Source organism: Loxodonta africana, chromosome 13 (assembly GCF_030014295.1).
Source record: "Loxodonta africana isolate mLoxAfr1 chromosome 13, mLoxAfr1.hap2, whole genome shotgun sequence".
Lineage (NCBI taxonomy): Eukaryota > Metazoa > Chordata > Mammalia > Proboscidea > Elephantidae > Loxodonta > Loxodonta africana.
The window spans coordinates 32445736-32472181 of NC_087354.1; the positions used below are offsets into that span (position 1 = coordinate 32445736).

Below are 26446 nucleotides of genomic sequence, written 5' to 3' on the forward strand. Positions count from 1 at the left end.
TCTCCAAGGAGGAAAATGAAGTAATCCAGGCCTGTTTACTCTTCACCGCCTGCTCTCACCTCTCAAGTTCTTCAGAATCCTGGAGCAGATGGCCGGAAGCAGCCTTTCCCTGCTTTCTTTGTATATTCCCAGAACTTCTGTTCCTACCAAGTCAAGTGGACTTTATATACGGTGACATCTTCTGTTCAGTCTCCATGTGGGCTAAACGCCCATAGTGGGCATCGCCTACCTTCAGCCCGCCACCTGACCCTACCGAATCCAGCTCTGGGCGTCCGCAAAATCAACAGACTGATGAGTCCTAGGTACCGCGACACTGAACCTGCCCGCCGCTGCTTTTAACTACCGGAAGCGGAAGTCAGGTGGTTGTTGGATTCTGCCGGAAGTGGGTCTGTTTCCTTGGCGAACTGAAGTGAACTCCAGTTCCGCTGACCGAGTTGTGGGTCCGAGGCGGCCGCTCCCTCCGTCCCTCGCCGGCGCAGTCCGGCCCGAGCTGGATAGAGGCAGCCCTGGGCGGGTGAGTGTCTCGTTGGGGGACGGAGAGGAGGGAAGAGCGAGGAGGGAGGAGCGCGCGGGCCTGCGCTGGGCGGAGCTGAGCGGCCGGCGAGCCAGTGTCCTCGGTCTCTGCGGTCCTGGATCTGGATTCGTTAGCGAGACTGGGAACCGTCTGGCCCTCACGGTCTCTGATTTCCCTCAGGTCTGGAGATTTAAGGTGCTTCTCTTTGGAGCAGAATTATCAAAGCCGTGATAACGAGGGAGAAGGACTGAAAAACGCAGTTATTTTCAGTCAGTACCTCGTCTTGTTCTCTGGGCTCACCTCCTGGTGCGGCGTAACCCCATTCTGGTTAGTAATTCCCAGTGTTAATTATACCGCAGCTAAAGTTCTATAGGTTTGTTGTCAATAAATTAGTAGTGTTTGATGACAAATCTGAAAGACGTACCCGTTTTTTCAACAGATAAGATTATACCTTGTGAAATTGTTACGCACGCTTAAAAAAGCTCTTGGTTTTGAAGGCCCAGAGGACAAATCTTGTATCCTCTTTTAGCTCTTCATTGAGACTGTGAACACTAGTTCCCTCTCCTCTTTTGAATATTAGCATGACAAGTCTTTAGAGCGCTGTTAACCCAACCCCTTCATTGACTAAGGAAACCCTGGTGGCGTGCTGGTTAAGTGCTACGGCTGCTAACCAAAAAAAAGGTCTGCAGTTCAAATCCACCAGGCGCTCCTTGGAAACTCTATGGGGCAGTTCTACTCTGTCCTGTGGGGTGACCAGGAGTCGGAATCGACTCGATGGCAACGGGTTTGGTTTGGGTTTTCATTGACTAAGGCCTTTATGTTACCACCCCTCTCTCTTACTTTTTCAGGGTTTCCTTCAAGGAAGTCAAGGTTGATTTGTTTGTTTTCCCCTTCCCACAGACTTAAACAACTTAAACGTTAAGCAGTACTGTGGTCTCAAATCCCCAGGGTAAGTAAAAATGGGATCAGTTTAAATTGCATTCTAATATGGGTAATGATAAAGGTGATATTTGTTTACTTGTGTGTGGGGGGAGGGGAGAACATAAAAGTAAAGAGCACATTTCCATTGCCTTATTATTTTTACTGCCCATCTAGTTATGGTATTCGGTCATCTTTCTGTGATTCCTGCAGAAATCCAGGTGCTTTTTTAATTAGCTGATTTATTTTAAACTCATACTTTGCATTTTGATGATTTGACATCAGCTTGCCCAGCCACATTGGAAGTCTGGTATTTGATAAGGCATACTCTAATGGGAGAGTGAAAGTCTAGGTATTGTTTCTCGCATCCACACCATAATCTTCGTTAAACTTTGGAGGGATGAGGCTAGTATTTTAAATAATAGAAATATTTGCATATGTTTTGAGGGATGTGGAGGGACAACAAAGGAATAGCTTTTGTGGCTGATTGTCTTCCAATACCACATCTCTTTATCAGAAACTTGAATACAGGAAGAAAAATAATTTTAGGATGTCAAGTAAGAGAAAAATTTGGTTTTAAAGTTTTAGCATAATGTCATATATGCCTGAAATTATAAAACAGGTATTTAGGAGTCTTAAGGCAAGGAGCAGAAAGTGAAGTTTTGATTAGGGAGGGTAGGGAATGGGAATTCTGTCCAGTACTTGGGCAAGGAAGACTGGGAAGTGGGGGCTTCTTATAGAATCCTACTAGGGCTGGCTTACAGGTGTTAGGTGAAGGTTAAAGGAAGTGAACTCTTTCTCCCTGGTTCCTCAAGGGTTAGGCCTTCTGCAGCCTAAGCGAAACCTTTTGCTAGAGGTAGAGAGCTTTCTGAGAATGTGGGGGACTTGAAGAAATACTGCTTGTTGAGTGAATCCATTATTGCCTGGAAAAACAGCTGATACAGATTTTAATTTTGTAGCATTAGAAAAAAAAAATGGTAGTTATAGGATCTGGAATAATAATACAGTGGCTGCAGTTATAAATTATCCTGGCCTTCAATAACTATGCATTTAAATGCTATCAAACATTTTCTCTCTCTCATGTATTTTTAGTCTTTCCCTCTCTTATTGACTTCTTTTCCTTTATTAAGAAACTCAGTTATTCTATACTGGGAAAAACAAGGGATAATCTCTCATTAACCCCTTAGCTACTACACTATCTCTTTTCTCCTGTTTTCAGCCAAGTTTCTTGAAAGCTTAGTCTACTCAGTATTTCTACTTCCTTACCTTCCAGTTACTTTTTAATTACAGTCCTGCTTCGGTCCTATTCTATAAAACAAGCACTTCCTAATAGCTAAATCCAGTTTTCTCTTTTTGGTTGTTTCTATCACTGTACCATCTGCTGCTGTTGCCCATTCACTCTTTATTCTCTTGGTTCCTATGATAGTCTCTTCTGGTTCTCTTCTTATCTCTGGATGTGTGTTCTTCTCTTATCCCTTCATCTTTGCTGGTTCTTTAAATACTGATGTTCTCCAGGATTCTGGACCTAGATCTCTTCTTATTCCACATTCTCCATGAGGAATATCATCCATTCTCACAGTGTTAACCACTAACAAAATTGTTGATGACTCCCATACTCAGTTTCAACCCAGCCCTCAGACCCAAAGTTAACTGCGAACTGACTCCATTTGATTTAAACTTGGTGTGTTCTTTGGCCTGCCCTTATTCCTGCAGTCCCTGTGGTACCATCTATCTAATCATTTGTCCAAAAGCCTGGGCATTATGCTTTATTTCTCCCTAGTCCCCAACATCTAGTCAATGATCAGTTCCTTTTGGAGTTCTTTTAAAAAGCTATTCTGAGTTCCTGTCTCAGATTAAGTCCTCACCTATATGACTATATATATGACTGTATGTTAATCATCTGCCTCTAATCTCCCTAATCTGTTCTCTGCCTTGTTAGAAAAGTGACCCTTCTAAATAGATTTGATCTTGAGACTTCCCTGCTTAAACCACCTCATTGCCTACAAGAAAAAGTGCACGTTGTGTTGAATATAAAACTTTTTACAATTTAGCCTCTGCTCTTCAGCCTGCTTTCTTGATATTCCCTGGGCCTTTCTTTTCTTCTTCTTTTTTTTTTTAAACTATATCTGTCTCTTCTATTAGACTGGGAACTCTTTGATGGCAGGGTCTATGTATTGTTCATTTTTGTATTCCAGGCTCCTAGTTAGCACAATGCTTGAACATAGTAGTCAAGAAATGTTGAATGTCTAAAATCTAACTTCAGTTTACAAGTACACAAGGACTTTTATGAATACCCTGCCTAAAATTGTTCATTTCTTCATTTTTCATTAACTGGTATGATAGTGTTAAAAAAAAAAAAATTCTAATTAAAAACTGTACAGGATTTCAGAATGACTGACACCTCTGAAGCTATTTCAAATTTTGAAGAGATGTTTGCGAGTAGATTCACCGAGGATGACAAAGAATACCAGGAATACTTGAAACGCCCCCCTGAGACCCCACCAATTGTCGAGGAATGGGATAGCAGAGCTGGTGGGAACCAGAGAAATAGAGGCAACCGGTATGTATTACTTCAGAAGAATAAATGTAGATGGCTGATCTGAGGGAGGATAGCTTTAATCTGCCAGACTGTAAGGTCAACGAGGACAGGGACCAATGTTTTGTTCAGTATGGTATGCCTGGTAACAGTGCTTGGGACACCAAAACCAAAAACCCACTGCCGTCGAGTTGATCCCAACTCATAACAACCCTATAGAACAGAGTAGAACTGCCCCATAGAGTTTCCAAGGAGCGGCTGGCAGATTCAAACTGCTGACCTCTTGGTTAGCAGCCATAGTACTTAACCACTATGCCACCAGGGTTTCCACCTGATACAGTACCTGATAAATATTTGCTTGAATATTTTATTAGCACCATATGTTTTTTCCTTGCGTTGTGTTTTTTTTTTTTAATGTTCTTTTAATGGACTAAGTATATTTTTTGCAAGTATACAAAAAAAACCCCCCAGTTTTTCACAAAATTTTGTGTTAAACTCTATAAAGAGGGTTTTATTTTTTTTTTTACGTTAGAAATACGTTTATAAAATGGAAATTCTATTTAATATTTCAATATAGTCAAAGGAATATATCACCACACTGCTTTTATGCAATTTAATAGCTTTCAGTTTGATTTAAAACTGTTCCGTTGGTTTGGGTTGTTGTAGTCTGCCTATGTCTTTGCAAAGTATATCCAGCATAATAGTGGAAAAATTATTTAAATCTTAAAAACATTGAGTAAGTGGTGGTATAACATTCTGTAGAGGAGAAAAAAAAAAGACTTTTTACTCTCTTGTTTACTGAGTACTAGATTGAGAAATCAAATGTACTCGGATAGATGTGTCATGTGTTTTGTAAAGGAAAGTTTAAAAACTATTTTGTTTTGTTGTTATAGGTTGCAAGATAACAGACAGTTTAGAGGGAGGGATAACAGACGAGGGTGGCCAAATGACAATCGATCCAATCAGTGGCATGGACGATCCTGGGGTAACAGTTACCAGCAGCACAGACAAGAACCTTATCACCCCCACCAATCTGGACACTATGGTTACAACCAGCGGCCTCCTTATGGTTACTACTGATAGGATGCCAGCAGCTTTTAGTAAAACGATTTTCTTTGCTAACATGACAAAAGTTTGTGTGCGTCTTCTGTTTCGTCATAGTTTTACACTGATTTTAGTGGTTTGTTAATTTTTTACAATTTGAGACTTTTTTTCAAAAAACAAATTTTACTAGAGACGTGATGGTAGCTAGGAATGAATAGTCCCCTAAAAAGGGTGGTGAATTACATTGCTTGATTTCTACCTCAGATTCATCTTTATTTCACAATTTAATAGTGGTTTCAGTTTGGTGTATTTTTTCCCATGTTTGACTCCTAGGAATTCTGACTTTGTTTTACACAAATAAAAATTTTAAAATAGAAAATGCTTGCTTTTGCTTTATAAGATAAGGGAGTGCCCATATACTCTGATGTGCTCATTTCCAAAATTTTACAAAGGTTAGTACAGTCAACTCATGGATTCACAGCTGCGCATATTTGTAATATACACAACATTAGCAGTTAAAAGGTAAAAACGTTGTAATATCTTTCTTTTGGCTTTTGTTGTTATGTAACACTACTTGTAGTTACTTATTCAATAGGTATGAGTCAGCTCCACAGTGATTTTGGTCTCTTCTTAGAGGGAAATCAAGAATAAAGCTGTAAAAAGAAGAAGAAATCATTCTCAGTTTCAGTGTCTGTTTATCTGGTGGTGGGTGGGGTTAAGGCACGTCGTTTTATATAAACTGAAAGGCTTCTTGGTAACTTTAACATACAGCTAACCAACCAACCAGTTGCTGTTGAGTTGACACCAACTCATGGCGACCCAGTGTGTGTCAGAGTAGAACTGTGCTCTGTAGGGTTTTAATGGCTGATTTTTTGGAAGCAGATCACCAGGCCTTCCTCCAAGGTGTCTCTGGGTAGACTTGCACTGCCATCCTTCTGGTTAGCAGCTGAGCATTACCCAGGGACTCCAACTTAAACATAGGATCCCAAAATTCACGTGTTGCGTGAATGTTTAACTCTGTAATGTTCAGGCTTTCCTTTTCAATCATAGATAAATAATACTGCATTTTGACTCTTTAATCACTTTTTTGGTACTTATGTGGGTTCACGGTACAAGTTACATTTCCCAACACATACTCTGGCTGCTTTCTCTTCTATATGTACAGCGATGCTGTAATTTACTTGCAGAATGATCATCCTATTTTAAATCATTTGACAATTTTTTTCAATCTTTTTTTTTTTTTTTTTTTTTTACAGTCATTTACATTGGTTTTATTCAAATAACTTTCTTGTAAAATTAAGCAACTTCACTCCCAGGTTTTGGCAGTTAGCTGATTCATTAATGTGCTGAGATGAGCTTTTTTTTAAAATCATTCTGGCTCTATCTGTTCAAAAGGTTTTATTCAGTTTAAATGTAATATTAAGAGTAGAAGTTTGATCATAGGTCAAAGGAATTAAAAAGCATCTTCCTAAATTTACCATCTGCTGCCGTCTCTCAGCACCCCACTCTAGGCCCTTGAGGTTGACTTCTGGTACTTCTCCATGCTCTCACTCTGTCTCTCCCCTCCACTCGCTGTTCCTGAAGATCTGTCTTCTCAGGTAACTTCTATCGGAGAGGATCTCAAACCAATTCACACTGACGATAAAATTTTAATAAGGGAAGGGGTTCCCTGCACCCCTCAAATTACATCTCTAGGCAACAAGTCAGTACTGTTACGTGAAGATAGGTGGCCTTGATACTATAGAGTCTGGAGAGGTAAGATTGGCCTGATTGCATCCCAAGGTCTCTGATAGCAGGTTTATTTTAAGAAATTTGTCAACTGATAAGGCACAGGCACTGGCCAGCCGGGACAGTAGCTAACCTTTGCAGCAGGATCCTAGAGGCCCTCTGCTGTGCCAACTATGAACACTAATTAGGAAGATCTGCGGGGGCAGGGTTGGAGCAGGGGTATGCCTCTCAGGAAGCTCAGAAGATAGGTTACAATATTTAAATATTTTAATGCCTGGAATATGCCTCCACCTGAAAGGACGGCCACTGTAAGCATCTTCTAAGGTGAGTTGTTTCTGCATTCAGGATGAGCATTTTTTTTTTTTTAATAGCAGTCACTATCAGACTGTACCCTATGTACTTAAAATTAGGAAGAAATAAAAGGCATGATTTCTGCTTCCTGTGGAGAGACAGAAAACAACATGAAAAAGACTTAAAAGAGAGCATAAAAATGTGTTAATGGAATTAGTTTCAAAGAAATACTCTGTTCTAATAGCATACGGCATTAGGGATGAAAAATCCTTCCAGTCCTGTCCTTTACAAAGTATTTGACCTTGAGAAAAGTTAAACTCCAAGCTTATTTGCCCACCTTTAAAAATCCAAATATTCCCCAGCCACCCTCACAGGGTTCTCATAGACGTAGATGTCCAAACTAAGAGCTTGAGAACAGAAACTAGAGCTATGGTCATTAAATGCCCAGTAGCACATAACATGTGCTCCATAAACATTTGTTGAATCACAGGGAGCAGCATTTGGTAAATTAAAAAGCAATGTTGATATAAAGGGTGTACAGTAACTGGTAGAAGATGAGGTAAGGCAGAAGACTTACTGAGAATTAAACACTTGTGATTGTTGTATGAATTCACTTAGGAATTAACAAATTATATCCTTCAGAAAACAACCTACACTTCAAATGTGGGAGAAAGTTTGTGCAAAAGTTAAGCTAAAATTAGCATTTACTGTTTGGAGATTGTTTTTTAAATGTCAATTGACTGTTGTACACTTCAGATTCATGTCTTTATGAGAACAGCTTGCTCTGGGGACTTGAGACTGTCAGCCATTTTTTATTGAGTGCTAGAAAGATTTGGGGTTATCCAGAATATAACAAGTCACTGCTCTGAAAATAGTTTTTGGGTTTTTGAAGCCATATGGGAAAAAGATATCTGGTGAGATTTCTAGCATGGTTTTTGAAGTCTTAGGTTTCCAACACTTCATTTCCCTACCTAAGCTCAGCAAACAAGGATGTAATTTTCTCTTTGTATTTTATTCACCTAGAGGAAAATACAGGACTTTGACAGAATTTAAGAGTAGTGAAATAATTTTAAGTTTAGAAACTAAAATGGAAGGAAGTTATCTTTTGCCCAGAAAGTTAGACAGCACTAGCTTTGAGCTCTTATGAAAGCACTACATAGTAGGTACTTGGTTCCTAAATAGAATTTGTATACATTTTAAAATTTTTCCTAGACTCTATTCCATTTGATTCATTCAACCCAAATAGCTTTGGCCATGTTTAGAAATTTACGTCCTAGGTCTTTGACGTCTTTTAATTAGTGCTGTTGTCTTGTGAAAGGGAATGGGGGTTTTGTTTTTCATTAGAAAACGCAGAAAATAACAAATACCCCCCACAGCTTGTGTTACCACTGGATAATTTAAATTATCTGGAAATGTTACTTGTGAAAGCACTTACTTTGGTAATGTCAGATGAGTAAGAAAAAAATGTCAGATGAATGAGGTATTAAATATAGTCTATTGACTTTTTTTTTTATTGACTAGATTTAATCTGGATTTTTATTTCAGTATCTTGTATTTTAATTCCACATGAAAAATCTAATTATGTAGGTCACTAATTTTTTCTTTTCCATTTATAAACTTAGAAATTCTCAAGGTTTTAATTTACAATGAATTTAGACCAAACAGGAGAAAATACTTTTGACACGGGTAAAAGTCAGTGGTGTTAATATTTAGATTAATACTTCAGGACTCACCTCTATCTAGATGTGACATTCTATAATATTTCAACAAAGATTTCTCCTGACTCCTGCTATAGTAAATGTTTCTGGAGCCAAATCAAAACTAGATTCAAGTAGAGTATACCACTGGATGTCAACATAGCCTTGAGAACAAATATTTTCTCCATTCCAGCAGTCTGGTTGACCTCCACTGGAACCAGGCTTCAGGAAAAGTAGGGATGGGAGCAGAGAACCCTTGACTTGTGGACATTCTGGAAGAGAATGGCCCAGGGCTGAGTTGGCTGCACAGGTCTCGATCAGTAAGGCTGCACTATGTGAGAGTATGCCAGAGTTGAGGAGGAAGTAACTCTTCAGCTGCTGTAATATGCTGAGGCCTCTGGGCACCAGAGAGCCGTTCTTCTCTCTAGGGGTTCAGTTATCAAGGCCGTCAAACTGGAAAAGCGGATAACAAGCTGTGGTTAATACCTCTCAGATCCTAAGATTTACAGAATGGTTTTACTGAGGAGCAGGTTAAGGGAGAGGACAAGTCTTCCATCAAAACTGCTAATACATGATTTGACTGACCCTTGCAGGATTAAGTGAAAGCTTTGCATACAGGACCTAGTACTGGTCTGGGCACATAATAGGTGCCCAGTGTCAGGTTTATGCCTCCAAAATTAGAATGGGCTATAACTGGGCTGACGTGGATCCAAGAAGTGCATCCACAAATCTTTCACTAATGTCTCAGTGGGCTGATAGGCTGATTCAGTTGGTGTTTTCATTCCTGTCCTTCCGGGGTAGAGTCCCATGTATTAATTACCAGTTAGATTTTCTTTGGATTTCAGTGACTTCTCCTGAGACAGCTTCAGGGAATGATGTGATGATGATCTCATGTTTTTTTTTCCACTGCCAGTGCCTTTAACTCCCTAAAGGATTCCCAGCCTCTCTGTCTTGACTTACGTAAATAAAGCTGCTGTAACTGCTAACAGCCAGAAGTTACTGGGTATTTATTTGTGCATGTGTTAATCCCATTTAAATTTTTTTTATTATATACATTTTGTGAAAAAAATAATGCTTATTATAGTTAAACAATAAAAAAGTGAATACTCTGCACCCAGCCAGTGATTAAAACCTGTTGAGTATGCTTCTACCCCTTTCACCATGCCCACACAAAGCTTGATATATATATTTTTCCTTGCTTTACTAAAGTGGGGTTACATTACATATGTTACTTTTTATTTACTTAACTACAGACATCACTCCAGGTCAGTAGCTACAGACTAAAAACTAATTATGTAATTTTAATAGCATGCTGAATCGATTCAACAGCACTGGGTGGTTATTCTATAGTATGGGTGTACCAGTGGTTACATGATTTGTCTCTTACCGGTAGACACTTTCTTTTTTCTGCCTGCTAACAACACTGTGATGTTTTCATACAAATACCTTTTGTATTAGTGCTTTTATTTTGTGTTCTGTGGAAGAGTCTCAAAAGTAGAATTACTGGGTTTAAAGATCCATTTTTAATATTGCCAGCTTATAAAATAATGTAGCAATTCACATTTCTATCAGTGACATATGAGTGTGCATATATGTGTCCTTCCGTCTCCCCCGCCATGACTTCAGCTTTTTGTCTGGATGACCACAGGCCTTTTTAGCTTTGAAATCAGAGAACTTTACTAGGTTATGTCTCATTGTGATGGTTAAGATTGTGTGTCAACTTGGCTGGGCCGTGATTCTCACTGTTTTGGCAGTTGTATAATGTGATCACTTTCCTGTTGAAATCTGATATGTGATCACCCCCATGATGGAATCTGCTAAGTGGTACTGGCAGGGGTGGGGCCTGTGGCAACTCACCTCGCCCTCAGCCTTCATCTCTCCACCTTCTGCCACCTACTTCCTTTCTCTCACCTCGCGAAGGTTGTTGGCTTGTTCTGGATCCAGCAACTGTCTCGTCTGAACTTCGGGTTCTTGGGACTTGAGCTAGCAGCTTACCTGTCCATCCTGGGATTCGCCAATCTTCATGGCCTGTGAGCAAGAGTCCTGCTCCCCAACCTGCCTATCTTGGGTTCACCATCCTCTGCAGCTAAATGACCCAGGAGGAACCCTGCGGTCTTGCCTGCTGACCCTGGGGATTCCTCAACCGTCACAACCTGTGAACAGGATCCCTGCTCTCCAACCTACTTATCTTGGGTTCATCAGCTTCTGTGGCTCCATGAATTGGGAAAGCACTCTATCCTGATCCAAGGAGTGAGACATTCCAACCCCTACAATTGTGTGAGCTGTTTACTTAATATAAATCTCTATACTTATACACCATTACTGGTTTTGCTTCTGTAGAGAACCCAGTCTAAGACACTCATTTTGATCATTGTCATTGTTTTCGCCTGCGACACTGCGGTCTCTCATTTTATAAATTTGTCTTTCATTTCTTCAAAGTTTTCTTTATTATACCTGTAAATATTTGTTCTGTTCCACTTTTGTTCTCTTCTTCAGGAACTTCAATTATGTTTATGTTGGATTACCTTTGTTCTGCTTCCACATCTGTCATTTCCTTTTCTTTGCTCACTGTTCTGTCTTACCCTCCAAATTCCATACCATGTTTTCAGCTTTTTCTCTGCTGTTTCCAACATGGCTTTTATTTCTATGATGTTTTTTATCTTCTCCTGTCCTGATGTCTACTAGCTCACATTTCATCTCCTTCAAGTCTTGCCATATATTCCTCGAGTTCTTGTATTTAACTGTTGTATCCAAGATATTATCATTTCAACATGTAACCAATATTAAAAAAGCAGTGAAATATTTAGCACTTTTTCCATACTAAATCTTCGCAATCTATGTGTATTTATAAGCAAAGCAAACCAAACCAAACCCAGTGCCGTCGAGTCGATTCCAACTCATAGCGACCCTATAGGACAGAGTAGAGCTCCCCCATAGAGTTTCCAAGGAGCGCCTGATGGATTCGAACTGCTGACCTTTTCGTTAGCAGCCATAGCACTTAACCACTATGCCACCAGGGTATCCTGTGTATTTATAACACACCTCAATGGTCATATGTGGCTAGCAGCTATGGTACTGGACAGAAGTTTTAGAAGAGAACTACAGGCTTGGAATTCTGTTGACTTTGCTCATTGCCTTATTTCCCCTACAGTGCCCTTAATCACCCAAGATCTCTCTGGACAATCTGGAGGCTCTGCAACAGTTTAAAAGCCACTGTGATAGTAAAACCACATCATGGTTGAGATGAGTCTCATGTAGAAATGACCAGGAACTGTTAAGCTGTGACTGCAGGATTCCTTCCAAACTCTAGCATCAAGGAGACAGGCTGGACCTTGTGGCAGACAGCTAGAAAAGGACTGCACAATGCTGGAAACCTTACCAATTGAACTGTTAAGGGCTGTCTGAAGACAGCCTATGTCAGTAGAAATAGGCAGTCGTCTTGGAGCCTAGAAAAAGCTCCTATGTTGTTCCAGGAGAGGAACCATAGCCAGCTAACAAGGTGTTAACAGTCCATTCCTGCAGCAGACAGAAGCTCCAGGTGGTCATAGCTTCCTGGCCCCTAATTTCCCTGATTGTGATCCCAAGCTCTCCAAGCAGCCTTCAAAAGATGCCCTGGCTTATTGAAGACATTACCCAAAGACAGAAAGTACTGACTAGAGGATCCCACCATGCAGTCAATTTGGCAGGTATGTACTTCACTCATATTAATAAATTGGCCTCTGGTTTGGAAATCTGTTCCTTGCCAGTTGCCCAGGGCAGTTCCATTTTCAAAAACACTGGCTAAATCAGATTTCTGAAAGCTGTAGAGTGAAGGGAGGGACTTGGGGTCATGCTGACTCCACCAAGGCATGGATCTCAGGCTCCTGAGTACTCAGCTGGGCCCCCAGTTAACACACACTGTGGCCTGAACTAAAGAAGAGAGGACTAGGCCTAAGAAAGGAGTCCCCAGGTGGTGCAAATGGTTAAGTGCTTGACTACTAGCCGGAAGACTGGTGGTTTGAACTCACCCAGAGACACCTGGGAAGACAGGCCTGGCGATCTGCTTCTGAAAAGTCAGTCCTGAAAACCCTAAGGAGTGGTTCTCCTCTAACGTGGGGTCGCCAGGAGTTAGAATCGACAGGAATAACAACAAACCTAAGAACTGTCTCTGAGAAGACCAGAAAAGAAGGGTCGCTATGTGAGACTGGTAGTCAGGCACTGCCGAACGGTGGATTTCCATTCACTTTGAAAAGAATGAAGTCAGTTCCTTTCTCCAAAGTGTGCGTGGCTTTCTGCTGCTGCATTATGGTGCCACCTCTTGGATGAGTATTGAAAATTAAGTTTTTAGTCTCTAACCCAAACCCAGTGCTTTTTAGTCTCAAGTTTTTAGTCTCTAGTCACATGCATTACAAAAAGTGAATTTTTCAGCTAAACACACACACACACAAAATAAAAAGCTCTGGCCATGGTAGATCATAAAGTTTATATTCTGCATTACAGTTAAGGAGCTACAGGACCAAACTCCTGGACTTTGTAGAAGAGGATACTGGTAGCCCACAGGCCAGAAAATAACTCCTAAAGTTTCTGATTTTAGCTGTTTGGAACTTTACTGGTAAGGTGCTACCTACATCCCCTGGTTCTCTCTCCATCCCCCAGCCAAGACAGTAGTACAGAATGGCCCACAGGAATCAGGAATCCAAATTATTTGCTCCTGCCTTTAGGGGTAGGATGAGTCAGATTTTTACTTCCCAGGTTACATCAATGTACAGTACAGGCAAAGCACCAAGGAGTGTCTGGTAAGTAGTAGGCACCCAAGTTATAATTTTTGCAGGAGTAATTATTATTAAGATGGGCCTGAAAGATGACAGATATAGTGCCAGAATGTCACCAGAGTTGGAAAATATTTTTCAAACCTCATTCTTGGGTTGCCTCAGAGCCAGGACCCTCAGGACTGCATAGAACAGTAAAGACACTACTATGTCACTTCACAGACTACTAGCTGGTATTCACTTAATGGGAGTGGGCAGGGCTGGAATCATGTTATTAGACAAATAAATGTTACATGTTTGGAGATTTTATCTCCATGATGCTAGGTCACTGGGCCTGCCCTGAGGATTCTTAGGGGAAAGACCAGGCCCAGCTGAAGAAAGCTGCCTTAACTGAACCTCCACAGCAGGTCAGGGTGCCCAGGCTTTAGCTGTGATGTTACTAGTGAGGAACCACCCTGTGTGAGACCAGGACAGACTGCTGAACACTGCCTTGTTTGCAGGAAAAAAGGGAAATCCATGTCCTGGAATACAACTCTTGGGTCAGTTCCTACCTCTGGGAACAGTATTTGACAATGAAGTGTACAAATGTATCTTCTCTATTAAAAGATACTACTAGGTTTCTCAAAAAAATACGATTAGACAAAAAAAGGTCCCATGTTAAAATATGACCACTTAAAATGAGTAAGTATTGTAGTGGATATTTGTTGGTCCCTACCCAGTATCCAAGGAGACCTGGTGGCACACTGGTTAAAGTGCTCAGATGCTAACCAAAAGGTCAGCGGTTCACACCCACCAGCTGCTCTGTGAGTGAAAGATGTGGTAGTCTGCTTTCATAAAGATTTAGTCTTAGAAATCCTGTGGGGGAGCTCTACTCTGTCCTGTAGGGTTACTTTGAGTCAGAATCGATGGCAATAAGTTTTTTTTGTTTTTACTCAGTATCCATTCCTCTTTTTATAACTTTTCCCAATCTTTATTCTGTGCCCAGTATGCTAACCCCATCTCCAGCTCTAGGGCAGGTCTAAAACAATTAGGGCAATTCTCCTCTTTCTGGAGTCACTGGTTTAGGAAACTTGGGTTATAGCATGGCCTACCCTGACCACAGGAGCTGGTTTAGAATCTTTATGTGACCTAATTTGAGCTGAGACATAAGGGGAAGCTGACTGGCCACTTTTGGAAAAGAAATACCACAGCTTTCTCAAGTGGCCTTTCCTACTGGAGGGGGTTGTGAGTGTATGCGAAGCCTGGAACCGTGATATTCTGCCTCGATGAAGGAAGAAGCTAGAAGATGAAGCTGACACTGCTGAAGAGTCAGGGAAGGAAAGAAGTGGTCCCTCGTGACATCCTGAGCTGCTGAGTCCCACTAGCCCCTAATACACTTGCCTCTGGACTTCCCAGGTATGTGAGCTAGTAAGTGCTTTTACTGTTCAATCCAGCTGGAGTTGGGTTTCTGTTATTGCCAAGAAAAGCATCTTAACAGTGAGCTACATAAAAACCACAGGTGAAATGACTTCAGAGCACACACTAGAACAGCGTTGGAAAAGTTCTTAAACCAAGACCAGGTGAAACAGAAGCGCACTTTGGAGGCAGAATAGCAAAGCGATTTAGAAGACAAGACAGCTGAGCTTTAATCCAAGCTTGCCATTAATGTTCACTGTGATCTTGATAAGCCACCTAACTTCTTACCCTTGGTTTCCATTAACAAAATAAGAAAGCTGGACTAGATGAGTGGTTCCCAGCTTTTACCTTCAAGAAATTGTATTATAGGTCCTTCTTGTGGACTTTGTGTTTTTAAAGATTTTGTCTATCAGTACATTTTCTTATGTACTTATTAGACAAAAGGACACAACTGCAAATCAGCTCTTCTCATCAGCACAAAGTAGTCAAGTTGTTTACCTAATTATGTTACTATAATTTGCACTGAATGCATAAAAACGGGGTATTTGTTATTAGCTTTTGAAGCCTTGGAGCCCTTGTGGCACAGTGGTTAAGCATTTGGCTGTTAATCAAAACAGTCTGAATTCACCAGCTGCTCCCTGGAAACTCTATGGGGCAGTTCTCCTCTGTCCCATAGGGTCCCTGAGTTGGAATTGACTTGACAGCAATGGGCTTTTTGAAGCCTTAATATAGATGTGATTTTTTTTTTTTTTTTTACAAATACTGAAAATAGCTTCCAGATCCCCTTTCTTCTTTTAAAGATCTTTGGAGATTCATAAGGGCTACTGGATTTGATGATTGCAGTTACTAACAATGTTCAAAGGAGGAAAAAACCGAATGTCATCTTGAAATTACAAGAGACATCAAATTACAAGTCTTAGTTATTCTTATTTTTCATAAAATGCTCAGTATAGTTTTTAAAAGATGTACAGAACATTTGCACATTTAGGTAAGCATTTAAAATGCAAGGTAAGACTACAAAGCAGTGTGACAGGTTTTTTTTCTGTCACTTGTAAACTATATTAGAAGGCAATCCTCAAAATTCCAAAAACGTTCTAAACAAGTAAAGCAAGAGTGGAAATATCATTTTAATTTACAGTCAGGATAAACTGCATTCAATCAGGAACAAAGGGATCTGGGTGCTGCTCCCCTCTTGCACAGTGTGATCCTGAATAAGTTTCTCAACCTCTGGATATTAGAATTCCTATCACAAAATGAAAGCCCTGGTGGCACAGTGGTCAAGAGCTTGGCTACTAACCAAAAAGTCCGTGGTCTGAATATACCAGGCACTCCTTGGAAACCCTGTGGGATGGTTCCACCCTGTCTTACAGGGTCACTATGAGTCAGAATTGACTCAGTGAAGATGGGTTTGCTTTGGTTTTTGGTCACAGAATGAAAGGGGTTACATCAGGCCATCATGAATATCCTTTCCAGCTCTGTTATTCTGTAATTCAGTGAAATCAGACTGACATGCTCCAAGCTGTTTTGGGTTAGGAATTTTAAAACCTGTATTCAATACATGTAGGGGTGAGGGGAATAGAACCATTACCCTCAAGTTGATTCCAACTCATAGTGACCCTAAAGGACAGAGTAGAACTCCCCCATAAGGTTTCTAAGGAGCACCTGGTGGATTGAAACTGCCAGCCTTTTGGTTAGCAGCTGTAGCTCTTAACCACTATGCCACCAGTGTTGCTGTGAGTTGGAATCGACTCGACGGCAACAGGTTTGGTTTTGGGTTTTGGTATTCAATACATAGTACTTCTTGAATTTGTACTTCTTTTTTGAGTCTTTTGAATATTTATTAAAAAAATATTTCTGTGTTTTTCTGTACATTTAAATACATTTTCCTATTTAACAGCCTCTTTTTTTTTCATCATTAGCAATAAAAAAGTTTCTCAAGGATATATTTTTTGTTTCTTGCCTCTATTTATTTTCAGCTTGCTTTTTTAACTTTTCTAAGATCTCTTCTGGAGTTGTGGAGGCCAAAATCTTCACCACCTTTTCACGAGACTTAACACCCTGAACCAGAGGAGAAAAAAAAAAAAGTGTCAGTATAATCCACTCAACCCATTCCCACACTGTTAGAAACAGCAGATCTCAGCTGTAGCCAGTCCAGCCATGTCCTCCTGAGGTCCTTTCAGGTGGGCTGGAGCTTTCCTGATGGCTTAGCTATCACTTTCTTCTGGTCACTCTGGTCTAACTAAAGACTCTCCGATTCCACCTTACTGTACATTTTTACAACTCTCTAGGATCTTTACCTTCTTATGTCAATTTCTGTAATAAAATTTTTTGAATAAATTCAAATAATTATGGAATCCAGATTTAAAGTATTCTTGCTTCAAATCTTGTTTAAAAAATGAAAATCAGTTTACCAAAATAAATGTTGCAACTTTATATAAACATACCTCTAAATATGAAACAAATTGCTATTTTGTATACTGCCATGTATTTCTGAAAATTTCAAAAGCAACTGTATAGCCAAGTGTTGCAATTCCACTACCAATTAAGACAATTTTTGAAAGGATTTGTTTTGAAACACATTCTTTAAAGAAGAGACGATTTGGGCAGGGACTTATATAAATGAGTGGAATTTGCACAGGAAGAGGAGGGGAGAGCGAGTACCTTTAGGGCAAAGTCAGCGCCTGAGCACTGGCAGGGAATCAGTGACCTTGCCTGAGTGGGGGGATGGCGGGTGAAGGGGCCCAGATGACTTCACTGCAGAGTTCTACCAAACTTTCAGAAAAGAGTTAACACCACTAATACTAAAGGTATTTCAGAGCACAGAAAAGGACGGAATACTCCCAAACTCATTCTATGAAGCCAGCATATCCCTGATACCAAAATCAGGTAAAGAGGTATCACAAAAAAAGAAGATTACAGACCAATATCCCTCATGAACTTAGATGCAAAAATCCTCAACAAAATTCTAGCCAAAAGAATTCAACAACATATCAAAACAATAATTCACCATGATCAAGTGGGATTCATACCAGGTATGCAGGGATGGTTCAACATCAGAAAAACAATTAATGTAATCCATCATACAAATAAAACAAAAGACAAGAGTCACATCATTTTATCAATTGATGCATAAAAAGCATTTGACAAAGTTTAACTCCTATTCATGATAAAAACTCTCAGCAAAATAAGAACAGAAGGAAGATTCCTCAACACAATAAAGGGCATTTATATAAAGCCAATAACCAACATCATCCTAAATGGAGAGAGCCTGAAAACATTCCCCTTGAGACTGGGAACCAGATAAGGATGCCCTTTATCACCAGTCTTAACGTTCTGCTGGAGGTCCTAGCTAGCGCAATTAGGCCAGATAAAGAAATAAAGGGCATCCAGAATGGCAAGGAAGAAGCATCTCTATCTGCAGATGATATGATCTTATACACAGAAAGCCCCAAGAAATCCTCACGAAAACTACTGAAACTAATAGAAGAGTTCAGCAGAGTATCGGGATACAAGAAAAACATATAAAAATCAGTTGGAGAGAACTCCTGAGGGAACAGGAGATCAGTGGGATGCAGACCCCAAATTCTCATAAAAGACCATACTTAATGGTCTGACTGAGACTAGAGGAATCCCGGCGGCCATGCTCCCCAGACCTTCTGTTGGCACAGGACAGGAACCATCCCCGAAGACAACTCATCAGACATGAAAGGGACTGGTCAGCGGGTGGGAGAGAGATGCTGATGAAGAGTGAGCTAATTATATCAGGGGGACACTTGAGATTGTGTTGGCAACTCTTGTCTGGAAGGGGGATGGGAGGATAGAGAGGGAGGGAAGCTGGCAAAATTGTCACGAAAGGAGAGACTGAAGGGGCTGACTCAATACGGGGAGAGCAAGTGGGAGTACGGAGTAAGATGTATGTAAACTTATATGTGACAGACTGATTGGATTTGTAAACGTTCACTTGAAGCTTAATAAAAGTTAATAAAAAAAAAAAATCAGTTGGATTCCTCTAAACACCAACAAAAAGAACATCGAAGAGGAAATCACCAAATCAATACCATTTACAGTAGCCCACAAGAAGATAAAATACTTAGGAATAAATCTTACCAGAGATGTTAAAGACTTAATCAAAGAAAACTATAAAACACTTCTGCAAGAAACCAAGAGAGACCTACATAAGTGGAAAAATATACCTTGCTCATGGATAGGAAGACTTAACATTGAAAAATATCTATTCTACCAAAAGCAATCTATAGACTTAATGCAATTATGATCCAAATTCCAACAACATTCTTTAATGAGATGGAGAAACAAATCACCAACTTCACATGGGAGGGAAAGAGGCCCCTGATAAGTAAAGCATTACTGAAAAAGAAGAACAAAGTGGGAGGCCTCACTCTACCTGATTTTAGAACCTATTACACTGCCACAGTAGTCAAAACAGCCTGGTACTGGTACAACAACAGATACGTAGACCAATGAAACAGAATTGAGAATCCAGACATAAATCCATCCACATATGAGCAGCTGATATTTGACAAGGGCCCAAAGTCTGTTAAACGGGGAAAAGACAGTCTCTTTAACAAATGGTGCTGGCACAGCCAGATATCCATCTGCAAAAAAATGAAACAAGACCCATACCTCACACTATGCACAAAAAATAACTCAAAATGGATCAAAGACCTAAATATAAAATCTAAAACAATGAAGACCATGGAAGAAAAAACAGGGACAACATTAGGAGCCCTAATACATGGCATAAACAGTACACAAAACATTACTAACAATGCGGAAGAGAAACTAGATAACTGGGAGCTCCTAAAAATGAAACACCTGTGCTCATCCAAAGACTTCACCAAAAGAGTAAAAAGGTTACCTACAGATTGGGAAAAAGTTTTTAGCTATGACATTTCCGATCAGCATCTGATCTCTAAAATCTACATGATACTGCAAAACTCAACTACAAAAAGACAAATAACCCTATTAAAAAATGGGCAAAAGATATGAACAGGCACTTCACTAAAGAAGACATTCAGGTAGCTAATAGATACATGAGGAAATGTACACGATCATTAGCCATTAGAGAAATGCAAATCAAAATTACAATGAGATTGCACCTCACTCCACCAAGGCTGGCATTAATCCAAAAAACACAAAATAATAAATGTTGGAGAGGCTGTGGAGAGATTGGAACACTTATACACTGCTGGTGGGAATGTCAAATGGTACAACCACTTTGGAAATCGATTTGGAGCTTCCTTAAAAAGCTAGAAATAGAAGTCCCATACAATCCAGCAACCCCACTCCTTGGAATATATCCTAGAGAAATAAGAGCCTTTACATGAACAGATACATGCACACCCATGTTCACTGCAGCACTGTTTATAACAGCAAAAAGATGGAAGCAACCAAAGTGCCCATCAATGGATGAATGGATAAACAAATTATGGTATATTCACACAATGGAATACTACGCATCAATAAAGAATAGTGATGAATCTGTCAAACATCTCATAACATAGAGGAATCTGGAAGGCATCATGCTGAGTGAAATTAGTCAGTTGCAAAAGGACACATTGTATAAGGCCACTATTGTAAGAACTTGAGAAGCAGTTTAAACACAGATGAAAATATTCTTTGATGGTTATGAGATGGGGCAGGGAGGGAGTGAGGGAGGAAGGCAGAGAGGTATTCACTAATTAGATAGTAGATAAGAACTATTTTAGGTGAAAAGAAAGAACACACAGTACAGGAGAAGTCAGCGTAACTGGACTAAACCAGAAGCAAAGAAGATTCCTGAATAAACTGAACGCTTTGAAGGCCAGCATAACAGGGGCAGGGTTTTGGGGACCATGGTTTCGGGGGACATCAAAGTCAATTGGCATAATAAAATCTATTAAGAAAACATTCTGCATCCCACTTTGGAGAGTGGTGTGTGGGGTCTTAAACACTAGCAAGCGGCCATCTAAGATGCATCAAGTGGTCTCAACCCACCCAGAGCAAAGGAGAATGAAGAACGCCAAAGACACAAGGTAATTTTGAGCCCAACAGACAGAAAGGGCCACATAAACCAGAGACTACATCAGCCTGAGACCAGAAGAACTAGATGGTGCCTGGCTACAACCAATGACTGCCCTGACAGAGAACACTACAGAGAACCCCTGAGGGAGCAGAAGAGTAGTGGGATGCAGACCCCAAATTCTTGTAGAAAGACCAGACTTAATGGTCTGACTGAGAATAGAAGCATCCCAGTGGTCATGGTCCCCAGGCCTTCCGTTAGCCCAAGACAGGAACCATTCCCAAAGCCAACTCTTCAGACAGGGATTGGACTGGACAATGGGATAGAAAATGATACTGGTGAAGAATGAGCTTCTTGGATCAAGTAGACACATAAGACTACGTTGGCATCTCCTGTCTGGAGAGGAGATGAGAGGGCAGAGGGCATCAGAAGCTGGCTGAATGGGCACGAAAAGAGAGAGTGGAGGGAAGAGCAATTAGGAGTATATAGCAAGGTGCATATAAATTTCTGTATGAGAGACTGACTTGATTTGTAAACTTTCACTTAAATCACAATTAAAAAAATAAGGAGTCTAAGGTAATGCCCAGGATTCTGTACTTTAGAAATCAGTCCCAGGTGACTCTGATGCCCATCCTTAGCGCGAAATCATGGTACTAACGAGTTCACATGACCCTCCTGTCTTCCTAGTGAGCTACTCCTAGTGAGCAAGCACAATGTGAGGGATCAAATACTGACGGACTGGCTCATGGAGATGACCACAGGGAGTATGTTAGATTTTTTTAGTGTGGGAATGACTTGATGGAAGAGGTGAGCAAGATTAATCTGACAGAGAAAGTACAGGAATTAATTCAGAAAGAAGAAAATGCTGGAAGTGGTGGCAAGTAAGGAATAGAAGGGCATGGACAGCTGAATAAGGACTGAGGCAGGAGGAATGAAGGAGGCCAACTAGGAAGAATTCACAGATTTTAGTGATCAAATGAATATGCAAGGTAAAAACACTTGGCTTTTCCGTTATTCGCAATAGAAAAAAATCTATAAATATGCTTAGTGTGTAATAATCAAAGATGTTTAAAAGAAGAGGCCTACCTTATCCAGAACGACATCGCTCTTCCTGAGTTCTAAAACCTTGGAAAGATAGCGGCAGAGCTCAGCGTTGGCCTCTCCCTCTGACGGAGGTGCTGCGATAGCTATATTTACAGCTTCAGCTGTCAGATCTGAAACAACAAGCGTGAACTTTATCCTTAAGGAGTTCTTTTTTAAAGTGAGACTATTTTGCAAAAGAGTTTTTGTTGCCTACCACATAGATTTTCAGTTAATAACTGTTGAATGAGTAAATACACGATTAAACTAATCACTCTTAAAGGGGACATAACATGATAAATATGCCTCTTCTATAGTGGCGTAGTGGCTAAGTGCTATGGCTGCTAACCAAAAGGTCAGCTGTTTGAATCCACCAGGTGCTCCTCGGAAACTCTGTGGGGCAGTTCTACTCTGTCCTATAGGCTCACTATAAGTCAGAATCCACTCGACAGAACAGGGTTTTTCTCCCATTAAAGAAATCCAGAAAATAAACCTGATATTTACTCTGCTGATCACGCTGGGCCTATACAATCCTGGGCAGCTCCTGGATGTAGGCAACTGGACACTGTACTTGGTCTGACAGGAAGAGCCCAGGCAGGGAGTCAGAGGAGCTGAGCTTTTGCTCCAGCAGTGTCACTGAGGAAGTCTGTGAATCAGGCAGCTCACTGCATGCACAGCATCAGTTTCCTTATCAGGAAAATGAGAGCTGGGCTAGATCCATCTCTTACGTGAAATATACTTTTAATATTTGTAAATTTAATGATTAAAAATTTACATACCACTATACATTAACATTAAGGACATGCAAACATGTTTTCAGGGCTTTACAAATATTTAATTTTCATAATGACTTTATGAAGAAGATATTAATACTATTAGTATCTCCATTTTAAAAATGAGAACATTGGAATAGAGAGGTAATTCGGCCAAGATCACAGCCAGGGAGTGATGACGCAATTCAAAATAAATCTTAACTTGTTTTGGAATCCAGGGACAAAGAACAATGCTTTTTAAGAGTGGTCCTCTTTCCTCATCAGTACAGCCTCATTCACCAACCTGTAGTACTCCGCTGTTATTTCTAAGAGAGCAGAGGTATTTACTCGAAGCAGTTTGCAAGTACGCTTGAAATGATGTCAACATTTCAAACAAATGTAACCACAGCTACTCAGGGGCCAGGTCTGCCTAGCCTTCCCTTGCCCACTGCAGGGATTCCTGGGGCTCCAGAAATTGAAAGCCTCTTAGTCCAACCATCTCATTTGACAGATGAAAGCACTAGGCCCAGAAATGTTTTATGCTGTTCTAATTTAAAATAAGTTCATGCAGGAACTGATGATCAGGGTCCTCTAATCTCAGGTATTTTCCCCTTCCCTAGGCCAGTGATCATTAAATTAAACCAAACTGTCTCTTCTGTCTGTCTTTGGCCACTGTCTCCAGTTTTGTAATAAGATAAATGAAAAACAATCAATCCAGCATACACGTTTGTATATATGTCCTTTCCAAAATACCATATTTTTAAGGATAATACACAATTTTTCATAGTGCTTGCCATGTTTTAAATATAGCATAATTCACTTCTGACACTGGATTTACACCTTTACATTACAATCTACAAGGAGAAGCCTCAAACTGCAGACATGACTCTCATAGAATAAGCTTTCAGCTAACTAAAAGGATGGAGAGGACACCTGATCCAAACATGAACCAACCCCACCTGTGTCCAGATATACCTGTTATAGCATTTTGTTTGGAGCCAGGTTTGGCATGGATGGCTATGGTGACACAACCTTTAGGATCAACTCCCACAGGACCTAAGGAAGGAAGTGGTCTCTCTGATTCCTTGCTCTGGCTTTTACCCTAAAACGACAACAAGCATACTATAACCTTACAAGTTACAAAATATCTTCCCACACTTTTAATTTGATCTTTCCACTACTCCCCCGTCACTTTTTACCAAGACAAACTAGGCTAATCAGTCTTGTCCAGGGATTTCTGGACAGGTCATCGTGAACTGCAGTCAACTTGATAGCAGCTGGTTTTGGTTTTAGAATACTTTTCTGTCCTTCTTCAAGGCTCAAGGCAATTCTTCCATGAGGCTTTCCCATCAACCCCACAAAGTGCTTTTACCTGCTTTGGAAGACCTGACTGTGCTTCCACATCTTAGGTCTGGTTCCTACCGTGAGCTTTGTACTTCCAGTTCTTCCCCTTCATCTTTGTGTCCCATGCAGCAGGAGCTAATAATGTTTGTGAACAACTAAAACTGGAAGTGGGTATGTGTGGGTGGGGGGTGAGAGAAAGGAACACCAGTAACTGATATTTAAATGCCCACTATGTGGCAGAAGTTGTGCTACGAACAGAATTGTGCCAATTCATTCAGCAAATACTAACTGAGCGCTGGGACAGTCTGTTAAGCAAAGAATATGTAAAGGTGAATAAAGACACACAGTCGTTGCCCTAAAGGAGCTCGGACTGCAGCGAGGGAGAAAAAACAATTATAATACACTGTGCTAAGTCCATCAATAATAGAAAAGCACCGGGCATTAGAGCACACAGAGAAGGCAATCCAGCCTTGGGAGACTGGGAGAACTGCCAGTAGGAGGCAGAGCTTAGAAACTCGGCAGGACTCAGCCAAGCAAAGACGGTGGAAGGGAAGTAAAAGTGGTGTATTCTTGACCAAAGGGATGGTACTAGCGAAGCTAAGGTGCCTCCCAGGGAAGCACTGGCTCTATGGCGCTGCTGGAACATGGAGTGCTAGCCTGAGAGTGTGCGCGATGACTCCAGAAGGTCGGAAGACTCAGCTCTGGAAGGACCTCACGTGCCGCCGGGCCAAGGCGCTCAGACTTCACCCTACCGGACTGTCTGACGCCTGGAGGCTTGGGCGCCGCCTAGTGAGGCGGGGAGGAGGCAGCAGGAGCCGCAAGTTCGGGGGTTAAAGGCGGCTGCCCTCGGTCCCGCTGGCGGTGCGTCCCCCCGCCCGCTCCTCGCGCGCCGCCGGCCGGGGCCCCGGCGTTCGCGTCTCCCCGGCGCTCCTCAGCAAGCATCCCTGTGGCCCACCCTCTAGCTGCCACAGGACTTTCCACTGGCCTTGTTCGTCGTACCAGCCTTCTTAGGCATCTCAGCGCCCAAAGGAAGCCGAACAGAACCCAGAGCACTGGGTCCTGCTCCGAGGTCCCTCAGCCCGCAGCCGAGCCGCAGCATCCCCGCCTGGGGAGGCGCAAGGGAGGGCTGCCTGGAGCCGGAAGAGGCCTCTGCGCCTGCGCACGCTGCGGGCGGGAGTGGCTGCACCGCTCTGCGCATCTGCCCCGCCCTAGAGCGACACCTTCCGGCCGGCGGAGCGAGTCTTGTCGTCCCTCCAGAGCCTGTGCACAGAAGGCCCCTCTTCTACTGGACAGTGGCCAAGGAAAAGAGGGAGAGATGGGGACCCGAAGCCTGATCATGTCGTGAACCCCTCCTCGGCTAGTGGGGAACTAGTATTATCTCCGGTCTTCAATTTCCTCATCAGGAGGAAAAAAAAAAAAAGTATTGTCACGTCACCTGTGCTATTCTACAGGATGGGAGTGAACGGCACGGAGGAGTGCGCCGGGCCAGGTGTCTTCTCGCTGCTGCAGTCAACCAACAGGTGCAGGCAGAGTCCCACGCGACTGCTTCCTATGGCCTACAGGTGGATGTAGTCTCGTGTTGGCTTAGCCCTTGAGTACATTTCATGTATTGATGAACCTACCCGCCTTGTGCCAGGCACTGAGGATCCCACAGTGTAAAAGGAGTGGAAATATACTGTGCCCTGTGATGTGGCGAAAAATGATGCTGGAGAAGTCAGTAGATGCAAGATCATGGAGTCATTGAAGGGTTTGGAACAGGGTCAATTTGTGGTTTAGAAAGATCACTGTCTAGTGTGGCCAACAGAAGGAAAGCCGGAGGTAGGGAGATCTGCCACTTAATAGGAGATGGTGGCTAGAACCAGAGCAGTGGCAGTGGGGATGGAGAAAGGGTCATTCCAAGGACATTCCGGAACTGGGATGGCTGGGGATGTAGGAACGAGAGCAAAGAGTCAAGGACGATGCCAGGTTGGGGCCCAAGGAAGGGTTTTGGGAGTCTGAGGTGATAACGGACGTAATGAGTTTGAGATACAGTGGGACATCCAAGTAGAAATACTGAGAAAGTAAGTCATTATATGTAACTAAAGCCTGAGAGCTTTGGGCTGGTAGTATAGATTTTGGAGTCTTCTGGAAATAGATGGTAATTGAAGCCATGGAAGTGGCTCAGAGAATATAGAGCAAGAGACCTCAGGATTAAGGGAAGGTAAAGGAAGAGAAGCCGCTAAAGGTAGCCAGAGGTAGGAGTCGGATGTAATGGCAGCCAAGGGAGGGTGCTTCAAGAGGAGGGAGTAGTGATCAGTGAATGAAAGCCACAGAGAAGACATGTAAGACAAGGATTGAGAAATGCTGATGGGATTGAGACATGCGTAGTGTTGACCCAGGC

The 26446-nt window shown here is 41.6% G+C and overlaps 2 protein-coding genes across 3 annotated transcripts; one reads left to right on the plus strand and one right to left on the minus strand.

Moving 5' to 3' along the window:
• Nucleotides 1-385: 385 nt before the first annotated feature.
• RAMAC (RNA guanine-7 methyltransferase activating subunit) lies at nucleotides 386-5100 on the plus strand. Of its 2 annotated transcripts, none has more exons than XM_003413869.4 (4): nucleotides 386-514; nucleotides 1363-1463; nucleotides 3814-3992; nucleotides 4862-5100. In XM_003413869.4, exons 3-4 carry the CDS (start codon nucleotides 3823-3825, stop codon nucleotides 5046-5048), a joined length of 357 nt encoding a protein of 118 aa, XP_003413917.1. In that variant the 5' UTR covers nucleotides 386-514; nucleotides 1363-1463; nucleotides 3814-3822; the 3' UTR covers nucleotides 5049-5100. The 2 variants fall into 2 exon arrangements, with proteins under 2 accessions (XP_003413917.1, XP_010592095.1); XM_010593793.3 differs by having other exon boundaries at nucleotides 388-514; nucleotides 1415-1463.
• An 11716-nt stretch (nucleotides 5101-16816) lies between these two features.
• On the minus strand, nucleotides 16817-25206 carry C13H15orf40 (chromosome 13 C15orf40 homolog). Its single transcript, XM_003413760.4, has 4 exons — nucleotides 25052-25206; nucleotides 23698-23824; nucleotides 21977-22104; nucleotides 16817-16929 (listed from the first exon to the last, which is right to left on the minus strand). The coding sequence occupies exons 1-4, from the start codon at nucleotides 25163-25165 to the stop codon at nucleotides 16834-16836; spliced, it is 465 nt and encodes a 154-aa protein (XP_003413808.2). The 5' UTR covers nucleotides 25166-25206; the 3' UTR covers nucleotides 16817-16833.
• Between the last annotated feature and the right edge of the window lie 1240 nt (nucleotides 25207-26446).